Genomic DNA, 12,230 nt, shown 5'->3' on the forward strand with positions numbered 1-12,230 from the left:
CTAAATGGGTTGGAATATGTTACTGCAACTAATCTGTAATCCAAATGAGGGATAGCACATTGTTACACCAAACCTTTCTTACTTTCAAACCCTTGGTGTGTTTAATATCCTTAAAAGTTATGTCAGTTCTACTAAAGCACAAGGCCATATAAATCTGCTTTCAGAATTATTTGAAAATCTTAATATTAGAAGGGGTAGATTACATCAAATGATTGCATTGCTGCTTTGTTTGGTGTTATTTCCCAATTTTATGGTGCTCAATCAAACCATTTGCTACTCAGTCAAACCTTTTCTTCTATGAAGAATAACATTTATTTTCAATATATTGTTTAAAAATACATTAGTAATGTGGGCTTGTGGCAACCTGGCTTTAGTGGTGACGTCAGACCAGAAATGAATGCACAGCACTGTGAGTAAAATAATGAATGAATGCGCTGCTGCGCGGTTTATTATTACCGGAAAATAAAACAGCTGTACAAAACCAGGACACGGCACTTTAGGCCAAATAAAGACAAACAAACCTGACTAACACTAGACACACAGTAGACGAACAGAACATAAGTACCATGCTGGCACTTCCAGCACGAAATAGCAATTGTTATAGTATATACATTTTCTCCTCTCTCTCACCCGTTCTCCACACACTGAACAGTTTTTTTATGCAGCTGTACCGAGACTCTATTTGCTATTCAATCATTCAATTGGAATTTCGGAACACCTGCATGTGAATTAACTACAATACACTAGCATTAACACACTACACGCAACATACAACACAGAAATACACACAGGGGCGGGGCAACATTGCCACAGGGCTGTATCTGTATTTTAAGCGTAAAGGCCTCTACACACCGGACACGATGAGACCAGCGAAACTATGCAGCGATGTGACAAAATGAATAGAACCTATACTTTTGAGAAGTGTCTTTCACACCACAGCCTACACAATAGGCGAAGCAGGGGTGACACCTGGGCGACACTGGAGCAATGCGAAATAAATAGGATTGAATCCTATTTTTTACAATGTGTCTTGGAAACTAAGGAATTAACCAATCAGAGAACAGTTTCAATGCACATGGTCAGGCAGAATGAAGCACTATCCAGATGGATTTAAAAATAATACTTGCCGTTCAAAAAACACCTGGAGCTTTGTGACAAAGGTCATCGCAATTATAAAGATACAAGTTTGAAAGACAACATATGGGAGTGTGACAGGGTAGCCGAGGGTTGACGTTCCTAGACCAGACAGCTGACAGAGACCACACAGGCAGGTACTCTGGTGAAAAGCGCACTACTGAAATTTCAAAATGTATTGCATAATGTATATATGCATATATATATATATATATATATATATATATATATATATATATATATATATATATATATATATATATATATATATATATAATATAAAGCGACCAATGATAATATTGCAAATTCTAATTCTGGGGTGAACATCCATGGCTGTCAATACGTGCAGGAAAAGAAAAGAAAATGAACATACCAATGGTTTTCCTGTGATCTTTCCTTTATTCTGAAGTATGCATCAAATGCACACACAGTTTAATCTTGATAGAAAACATCAAATAGGGTCTACTGCTTCTGTTTGGTGTGTGTGTGTGTTGAGTACATCATTTTCTTCTTTATGCATCCTGTCACTGTCTTACATGCAGCACAGTGTTTATCTCAGACTTTAGGCATTGGCTATTACTGTTTCTGTTTTTTTGTTTTGTTGTTATTGCCTGCATCTGCAGCTTTGGGGCTGAATAAGTATGCACTTTTTAATTTTTCTAGACTATTCTTCTTTTGTTGTGTGTATGTAGATTAAGCTTGTTATTCATTTACTATACAATGCTATACATATTTAGTATACTGGAGTCATGCTTATCAAAATCCCAGTTTATGTCGTACTCTCAATTGTATGTTGTGATAAACAAAAAAATGGTTACATAATTCTTTATCAGAAATTATTAGAATATTGGAATATTAGGAAAATACATTGACTTCTCAATGCAACTTTTGACTAAATGTATTGCATTTCTTTTTGGTACTACAGTATATGGAGGAACCTCTGTGTGTCACATTTGTACAGTACATTCTTGATACCATACATACACCAGTAGTCATAAACATACTATAGTGATAAAAGTAAAAACAGTCGCTGTTGAAACACAAAGACAGAATTTAATGTTGTAGCTTGTTTAAAGTTAAAAAATGACCCTTCTAACTGCTCATTTTTGTTTGTCAAATTGTTTTAAAGTAATGTTTAGGCTGCAGAGGTTGAATTAGGATGACAAGTTCAATGTTCCTCGTTTTACTGCGAGCACTGTTTAGGGTTACAGGTTTATTGGATGACAGAAGGATTGTACAGTTATAAGGCCAGGCATATAAATAGTGATTTAATTTCCTGGTTAGTATTCCTCCTAAATGTTTCCAGTTAGGAACATTAAATGGAGACAATTCAGTAAAATAGTCTTCTCAAAATAAAGCTCCTGAGGACTAAATATTTATTCCTGTACATGTACAGATAACAAGTGTGCATTTGTATGTTTCTTTGCACATTTGTAATTGTCCTACCAATTCAGAAGCATCCTATATTATTATTATTATTATTATTATTATTATCAGAAAACACTATTAATAGACTACCTTTATCGATACCTGTATATGTACAGCAACAATATGTTATTATAAGAACTTGTTTTTTTCTACACTTCGTAAGTGAAGGAATCTAGTCATAGCCGGTGTATTTATCATGTTTATAATAGCCTGCAATCTTGTCACATATACTTTTTCCTTTAATAGCGGTTTAAATAACAATATATGTAGTCGTGTAAAGTTAAAAGTAACTAGTGAAAAAAGACTATTGGCTGGTTTCACAGACCTTGATTAGCACTAATATTGGACTTCTTACTGAGTTGTCAGTCTGTGGTGCAGTTTGTCTTTTTTTAACACAATGTCAAAGTTCATATAACTGGCATGTTTACATTCTGAAGAATGATTTCACTAGAAAACGTCACACACTGTAGAAGTTCTTGAAATGAACATCATGCTGGATTGGAAACCCTACCAGATCTTTTGTGTGTCATTTTACTGTCTGTAGCATTCTACACTAAAAGAGCGTCTGTCTCAGAGTTACACCCAGGACTTTTCCCCATAACGTTTTTTTTTTTAAACAAAAAGCAAAGCAAAATATCTTTTTTTTTTTGTAATTGTTATTTTTCATTAAGCCAGACCCATTCCAGCAGTAGAGATTCTCTGTGTTTTATATATTTCTGGGTGTAACCTCGATGTCTAACATGCCACATTGCTGGCGCTTTTTTACAATAGCCTGCATTTAAAAACTAAAATTCAGTAGAAAAATACTTTCTGCTCCAGCTGTTTGCTTTCCCCATGCTGACTGCATTATTTAAGCCTAACTGAATTGCAGTGTAAATACAGCCAGCTTTTTAGAGTTGCTCATATTGACTATGCTGCTTCCTAACCATGCATGTTGCACCTCCATTTTTGTTTAGATTGCAACACCCCTGCTGAGGAGGCCACTCCAGGTATGTGCGTTTTCCATTCCCTGCCTGTGCTTGGAAACGTGACACAATGTGCAGTTACCTTTCCACTGCAGCCATGATGCTTCTGCTAATTTTATCCGACAAGCTAGATCTGTTTCTTTTTTTGAACGCCAGTAGTTTACAAGATCATATCATTTACTGCTGTCCTCATGCAAACCATAAAATTGGGTGTTATTTCAACAGACAAAAGCAAATTTAAAAGTACAGATTTATTTAAAAGGTAAGTTCTTTGAAATAGGACAATGGTAATGCAGTTATGTATATATTGTTTTATATGTAAGTAGCAATCAACATATTGACAAGGCCACTGAGTGTTTTTTTTTTTTACAGTGATTTTCTAAGGGAGCGAGTGTGGCTTATAAAGTTGTTGTTTTTCTTATTGGCATAACTAATATTACATTTTTTAAAGGGATCACATATAAATTATACAGTACCTTCAATAGAACTGACTTTGTTTCCCCAGGAGAATGGAGCGAGGCCCTTTATCCGTTGCTAACGACTCTCACAGACTGTGTAGCTATGATGAGTGATAAAGCTAAAAAAGCTATGGTGTTCCTGCTAATGCAAGACACTGCCCCAACAATAGCTATGGATCTGAGTCTTCAGTACCGGAGGGATGTAGTCTTTTGTCAAACAGTAAGTGCAGTGTTTAATTATATACTTAATTATCAGTGATGAATGTACTGTAATACTATTGAGAGTATTGATAACACTGGCCATCCACATTCACTTGAACAGCAACAGAGCTTCATAGCCCTGTGTGCAGGGTGTTGCAATGTGCCCCGCCCCTGTGTGTATTTTTGTGTTATATGTTGCGTGTTTGTGTTAATGTTGGTGTATTGTAAAGCGCACGGGGTATAAAGTGAGTTATGAGCACGAGTGTTATAAAGTGTAATTTGTATTTAGGCACGAGGATTGCACAAATCACTTCATGTGCACAGTAAAAGTGTATTGATATGTGAGCATGGGAGTGCAAAGATTACTTCACGTGCAGGGATTCAAGTGAATAATTAATTGGTAATTGAATCCCAGCACAGTTGTGTATATATAGATGCAAAAAGCACTCACTCAGGGTTGTGTGTTTGGGAAGTAGAGAATGGGTGAGAGAGAGAGAGGAGATTTCATTTTAAATCAAATAAAATCTAATCTAAAATAACAAATGCTAAGATACTTGTTTAGTGTTCGTCCACTCTGTCTGTTTGTCTATTTGTTTGTCCACCGTCCCGCTTTGTGTTTCAAACCTTTTATTTTCTGTTTTGTTTGTTAATAAACCGCACAGCAGCGCATTCAATTCACCACATCACCTCACAGTACTGTGTGTTTCTTTTTGGTCTGACGCCATCACTGCAACCACTCTGCCACATATGGTGTCCTGCGTGGGATAAACAACGCCTCCAGGAGCCAGACCAGGAAGGAATGAAGTGCGTTTTTTTTTTATTATTTTTTTGGGGAAAAAAAAGGAAGGTTGGAACTGGAGAGACGGCTGCGGGGAACTGGAGGACCTCCTCGGTGGTCTGGAGGACCAAGGCTAGTGCCTTGCTTGTGGGGTATACGGGCACACACTGGTTCTCTGCCCCTTCCAGGAAGAGGAGGAGGAACCAGCCCAAGAGAGGAATGTGGAGAGAAGGAGCAGGAAGAGAAAGGGGGAGAGGAAAGCTGCAGCAGCAGGAGGAGGTCGGGGATGATGGCTGGAAGGCCTGTTTAAAGAACCTCGCGGCAGAGTTGTGCCCTGGCTGTGGTGCATATGGGCACACTTTGGCCCTTTGCCCCACGCAGTATAAAGAGAGGGAACTAACACCCAGATGGGGGAACCGCGAGCGTCCAGAACCTAGACGGGAGGACTGCAAGGTGGTTTCACCTCCACAGCCTGAGCGTGAGGAGCCCGAACGTCCTGCAACTGAGTGGGAGGAGGCCGAGTGTCCACAGCCCAAGAAGGAGGAGTCGGTGTGTCCACAGACCACAAAGGGGAGTCGGAGCATCCACAGCCCAAGAGGGCAAAGGCAGAGCATCCACAGCCCAAGTCTCCACCAGCAGAGGAAGAATGCCAGCAGTCCCCATCTTCACCAACAGAGAAAGAATGCCTGCTGTCCCCAGTTGCACCAGCAGGAGCTGCCTCTGCCTCCCCCACCTCCACAGGCTGGAGCAGAGCAGCAAAACAGTACTGTATATATTAAACTGTACATACTAAACGCAAAAGACAAGTCTGTGTAACAGGAAAACTGTACATATTAAATGGTATATATGTTATAAACTAGTCTGTTTTAACCAGAGTAATTCCACAGTAAAACCCATGCTGTTTGGCAGGGACATGCCTCCTCAATAGGTTGTAACAAGGTCCGTTATAAGTGGAGTGCACCTGTATATATCTTTAGATGGTTTGCAGCTGTATCTCCAACTCTTATCAGTTTATTCACAGATCAATAAGGATTTTTGTGTGAAATTGAAATTGTTATTGAATAACAGTCACCTGATGAATACGATTTCTCCCCCCCAACCCCCTGACTTTAAAACACAATCTACTAACAGTGCCTTAGGGCATGCATACTAAGAGACCAGATTGAAAAAAAACAACAAAAAAAAACCCTATAGAGTGTATGGCAAACCCTGACATACGCAGGTACGGCATGATACTGCAGGTGAGCTTTCTTTCATTTGACGTACCTGCTTACGTCCTGGAGCTGATGTAGTTACAGTATCCCATTGCCAAACTTCTAAGGAAACACATGCTTCAATCTGGACTCATCCTCAGCCCTGCATGAAATATAACCACTTGTTCAACTTACATTCTGCTCTTAGACATTTGTTCCCATGCTTGCACTTGCCATGACTACAGTTCCGTAACTCCCTGAAGTGTGTCCACAATGTAAACAGACCACAACTATTGTCATTGCATTCCTGACCACAAGGATAACAGCCACAAACATTCTACAGTGACAGTTATTTCACAAACTACATCTATTTAGTAATCTATATTTCCCAGTACAGGTACCTGATTTGCTGAGCTGCTTAAGACTATTCATTATTTGTCCCCATGTTATTTTCTACTTGCTGTGGCTATCAGTCACGGTGATGTAACTTCTCATGGTGCTGTTTTTACACTTGGTGGAGGAATATGTCTGTTATTGATATACGTTGTTAAATTTTGAATAGGTAAATTGGATCAGTGCTTCAGTTGTACTAGAAACTTCGATTTTGTTCTGTCTCGTTTGATTTTCACTGTGTTAATACTGTGGTTTTCAACCATGGTCTTCAAGTTCCCCCTACAATCAATGTTTTTGTTTCAACCAGAAAGAGCATTTAGTTTAAAGCGTTCTCTCGGGGGAACTTACTGTGCTTGTTTACTTTCCAGCTGACTGCCCTGATTTGTGGATTTATAATCAAGTTGAGGAACTGCCTTCACGATGATGGCTTCCTGCGCCAGCTCTACACCATTGGCCTGTTGGCACAGTTTGAAAGTCTTCTTAGTACATATGGTAAAAAAAAACAACAAGCAAACAAAAAAAAAAAACCCCAAAATATTAATTATATAAGCTTTAAGAAAAGGATCCCTGCTTATTATGTTATTTTACTCTGGTGCATGTTCCAGGCTTTTTATGAAAATAAAGTAAATCTGGAAATGAAACCTGAAGTTGTTTCTTGTTAGTTTTGTAGCATTACTGATCTGTTTCTAAAACACTTTGGCCAAATTGTACAATTGTTATAAAATATGGCTGCCATATTAAAATCTTGTGACTTTATAGATTCTATATCGTAGAGACCATGCATGTTTGATAACAAAACATACAACTGTATCTCATTGTACCTCTTTTTATTTACAAAACATTTCAATGTAGTTTTTACTGACCCCATACACGCAAATGTTTACTGGGGTTTCATATAAACAGGCCAGATCTTTGTGTAAAACTGTTATCTACTGTACTCCAGTAAAATATCTTCATTCTTCAGATTGTTACAATAGAGTATACACTGTACGAAATTGCCCACAAATACCAATATGAATGGCTGAATGCTACATGTGTAAATATTATTGTGTGTTTGTGTTCAGGAGAAGAGCTGTCAATGCTAGAAGACATGAGCATAGGAATTCTGGATTTGAGGAACGTGACCTTCAAGGTTACACAGGCAACTTCAGGGTCATCTCCGGATATGTTGCCAGTTATCACAGGAAATCGGTACAGTACCATCTAGTGATTTACTAATGTACCGGGGGGTTACACAAAGAACACCAAGAAAGCTATTTTCTCTTTTTACTAGTGGAACTGCAGTATATTTGGAGAAATCAACTAACATGTTGCCATTTATGTATGTTACAAATGCCTTTTGTGTACATTTGCAATTCACACACCTAGTAATAGTGTGGCAAAATGTAAAATAATTCCCAAATAGAAGTGTTCAAAGTGGAAAGCGTTGTTGAACAAAACTGCACAACAAGTGCATGTTCTTTCTTTCATTTATATGAAATGTTACCTGTTACTTTAACTGTGTTATTTCACCACTACTTCAACTGTGAATATCTCACAAACCATGTGAGATGCCAGCTTCATTTTGTTCAGTGTTAAAGAAACTCCTCACCTTCTGAGACAGTGACTTCATATTTGCTGGGTTATATAAACACAGAACGCTATACTGTATTGGTGATCATTACATTAACCTCTGGCCTAATACTGTCATATTGAGTTCATGTGACTTAAGTTTCTGGGTGTAGAGAGAGGACTTTGAGTTAAGGCATACATTTTTTTTTTCAGTTAAGTTCCATTACTAGTGTTGTTCATTAGCCTTATATGATCTATATTACTCTGGAATACAAATCAGTCTATACAGGGTTTCTTAAATAAACATTTGCTACTGGTTTTAGTGATGGATTTAATGTGAGGATCCCTCTGCCTGGCACAATGTTTGACGCACTGCCCAGAGAAATCCAGAACGGCATGCTGCTACGAGTCCAGCCTGTTCTCTTCAATGTGGGAATCAATGAGCAGCAAACACTCGCAGAAAAGTATGTGGAAATTCCTTTGGGTTTTGTCTGTGATATTGTGGTTGATTGTGTTTTTAGTTATATTTGTCCTTTACTTCCAACCCCCATATCAAATGAATTGAACGATAGTAGCTTTAATGGTTCGGGTTTATGGATACAGAGCCATGAATATCATAATTTGAATGAAATTAAGTCTTTACCATTCGTTATACTCTTTCTTTTTTTAAATGTATGTGATTGGGATGTCAGCAACTCTCAATGGATGTTATGCTTGTACAAAAGAGAAATGAAACCGCAAATGTAAAAAAAAAAAAATCTTTTGTTTGCTGCACAACAAGAGACTGATTCCACATAATTGGCAGGGAGTAATTACCGATAAAGATTTGTTTTTAGGATAATGTTTTCTGACATGTCTGTAACAGTGTTATAGTGACATCATGTGACTGTCTCTCTTATGTCAGGGTTTTGTTTTTATTTGTTTTTATCATAGGTTTGGAGACACATCATTACAAGAACTCATTAACATGGAAAGTTTAGCTCGCTTGAATTCTTATTATGAGCAGTTTAAAGAAGTTTTGCCTGAAGATTGTAAGTATATTTCAGCACATAATTGCATTGTTACAAATGGCCTTAACCACTTATCTAGTCTTAAAATTGTCACTGAAGAGTAATGTAAAACTTTTGTTTCAAGTAAAGATTTATATTCATTCATAAATGTTCAGCCATAACTATTAAACACTCAATTGTGTTGTGTTTGTAGAATAGTAAAATAAATGTGTAGAAATACAAAAGTAATGTAGAATTCTTCAACTGAGAGAGACTTATAATCAAAATGTTTGTTATTTAATTTTACAGTATTTCTAAATTTACCAAAACTGAGTGTTTTAAAGTTATGGATGAATTTTTAAGATGTTTTCGTCTTAAAGCTGACAGAGTCAGGCCCCAAATATTTAAAATCTGAAGTAGACTGAGTTGTCTATAATAAATATAGTAAAACACAAGATAGATACTTATTGCCTGTCACTAATGACGCAGATAGGAACTATTGCATCAGGATTGCGTTCCCTCCCTTTAACCCAAGTGCAGGAGTCTCAGGCAGTGAAGTAACAAACCGTTTCCGCAGCCAGTTAGTCCTACCTTAATAATGTCAATACTACTATAATCCGAGAAGCTGCTACTCTTGACGTCGTTAGCTATCGTGTTCACCGAGTCTCCTCCCACTAGCACTAGACAGTTGCCTTTTTTCTGTCAATCTTCCTCTCACTCTTGTGCTGTTCCTTTCCAAGTTGACACTCTTTTTAAAAATGTAAAAACAACAAAAAAAGTCAAAGATGTTACAAACGGTACCGACCGATGCCGCACTAATGCAAATAAAGAAAAGATAATTCCTTATTGATTGCCTTGCTATGGCAATATAAAGCATGCCTATCCTCTCAAATCAAAGGATATTGTGTTTATTATATAGATTTACTTTCCAAAGATTTGGTTGACAGATTGGTAAATTGGTAAATTGGTAGGTTGGTTGAGGTGAACGAAGACAGATAAATTGGTAGGTTGGTTGAGGTGAACGAAGACAGACCCGAGAAATCTTGTAGATCAAGAATCCAGTTATTTATTCACAAGCCACAAACATGAATTGCAAGTGGATGTTTTTTATTGAAAACTCGCACTTATTGGTGTCCCAACATTTGTATGATCCATTCTCTAGCTACCAATTTAAATCTTGATGAATTAAATTTAAATATCATGCGTAATTCATATTTTTCAATGCTTAAAACACCCAATACACAACTTAACCCATATTATATAATATGTGGAATGTCTCTCCTAGTCACTTTCTTTGGGATTACAAATCATTTTATCTAGCGATTAACAGGACATGCTACAGTTGGGAAGCAGAACATAACTGACTTAAAAAAAAAAAAAAAAAAAAAAAAGTCCAAAACTATTATCTGTACATTTCATATGTCCTGTAATTATCACTGAAATAACAAAACAAAGAAATGTATGGAGAAAAAAAAATTGCTCTAGCATGTGGTATCCAGATCCTACTGTATGTACACAAACAAGCATCATTTTCAGTAAAAACCAAAGGGCTTCTGTTCCTGGTCGTGTTCTGATGATTATGCCAACTCTGAATTACTGACAGTACAGGCCTCCGAGATGGAGGTGAATTATGGTTTGAGAAAGGAGATGCTCAACAGTATTCGGACATTTGATCAACCTGCCCAGGTTATCAAATTTGGCTGTTACATGCATCATCTTATGCGCATTCTTTGACTGACATTGTCAGACCAGAAAACCCCCATAATAATTTTGTTTTGTTAGGACAGTGATAATGAATATTTTTCAAAGAAGTATTAAACAAGGTTTTTGTTTGTTTATTTCAGGTCTACCTCGATCGCGCAGCCAGACTTGCTTGCCAGAACTGTTAAGGTTTCTCGGTCAGAATGTGCATGCAAGGAAAAACAAGAATGTGGATATCCTTTGGCAAGCAGCTGAGGTATAGAAAATCTGTATTTATAAAAAAAAGAACAGGCAGATCGTTGATTAGTAATGCATTTGATTTAACTTACTTGGGAAATGCTTTAGCGTACACTGCAATGTCGGCAAGTCACTTTGGCTGGCTCACTAGAATACAGTTCTTAGCTCATTTGGTTTACTTAAGGTCAAGTTGAGACTCAAACATGTTTTCATTTTTTGTGTATATTAAGTTTTTGTGTTTTTTCATTTTCTTTGGTTAGACGGTGCTTTGAAAAGTTAGCCCTCTCTAAAATGTAAATGTATTAATTAAAAAACAGACCTTAAAAACATTCTTTAAAGGATCGAACATATTTTAAATCTGTTTTTGGTAACTCAGCTACAATGAGGATATTCAGTGTGACTGAGTTCTAGAACAGATTACCTCAGTATAGTTTGTTCACAATGCTCCATGCTGAGCTTTGAATACAGGGCTCATTTATTTTATTGTATCCTTGGTTGATGTAACTATACTAACAAACAACTCTTGTTATAAAATAACATTATAAATAGTCAAGGCTGCTACCGTGAATTGATCAAACTGCCAACCTAAAAGCTAGTAAGCCTTTCCCAGTAAAGTAACCTGAAGAACAAACGATGGAAACCAAAGCAAAAGCACATGTAATGTTCATGCAAGATCACTACAGGCCTTTATTTGTCAAAGAGTAAGATCCATGAATGTCTTCCATTTTTTCTAGATATGTCGTCGCCTGAACGGAGTTCGCTTCACCAGCTGTAAAAGTGCCAAGGATAGGACAGCCATGTCGGTGACGCTGGAACAGTGTCTGATCCTGCAACATGAGCACGGCATGGCCCCCCAGGTCTTTACACAGGCCTTGGATTGTATGAGGAGGTAGGTATCACACTGCCTGGTTCTCTTACTATGGGACAGTGCCAACTACAGAAGGAAATAACACACCCACTCATCCGACCTGATTTAGAAATATTCCCACACAACTAGTAAAGACCATAAATAAAATAATGTAATATATATAGAAATTGGCATATCTTTTTCTACCTGTCTTTCTATCTTTACAAGCCTATTTCTTTACCTATGGCTATGATCGCTTTTTGTCAATGAACTGCGAGCAAATGTATTGGTATCAGATGGAATTTGTGACATGCTTAAAAGTGATATTCTGATATACATTGAAGTGCAAGATAAT

The 12,230-nt window shown here is 37.3% G+C and overlaps 1 protein-coding gene across 14 annotated transcripts in view; it reads left to right on the forward strand.

Moving 5' to 3' along the window:
* The window catches only part of LOC121327918 (inositol polyphosphate-4-phosphatase type I A), a 65,647-nt gene that overhangs the window by 46,103 nt on the left and 7,314 nt on the right, over nt 1-12,230 (forward strand). For 10 of the 14 annotated variants that reach the window (XM_041272256.1, XM_041272261.1, XM_041272257.1 and 7 more), the window contains 8 exons: nt 3,519-3,551; nt 4,033-4,205; nt 6,919-7,042; nt 7,615-7,741; nt 8,425-8,565; nt 9,035-9,132; nt 10,935-11,047; nt 11,763-11,917. In XM_041272256.1, the coding sequence (XP_041128190.1) occupies nt 3,519-3,551; nt 4,033-4,205; nt 6,919-7,042; nt 7,615-7,741; nt 8,425-8,565; nt 9,035-9,132; nt 10,935-11,047; nt 11,763-11,917 (964 nt within the window). The remainder of the gene's footprint in view (nt 1-3,518; nt 3,552-4,032; nt 4,206-6,918; nt 7,043-7,614; nt 7,742-8,424; nt 8,566-9,034; nt 9,133-10,934; nt 11,048-11,762; nt 11,918-12,230) is intronic. The other 4 variants (XM_041272263.1, XM_041272264.1, XM_041272255.1 and 1 more) reach the window with 1 other exon arrangement.

Source organism: Polyodon spathula, chromosome 15 (assembly GCF_017654505.1).
Source record: "Polyodon spathula isolate WHYD16114869_AA chromosome 15, ASM1765450v1, whole genome shotgun sequence".
NCBI classification, from domain to species: domain Eukaryota; kingdom Metazoa; phylum Chordata; class Actinopteri; order Acipenseriformes; family Polyodontidae; genus Polyodon; species Polyodon spathula.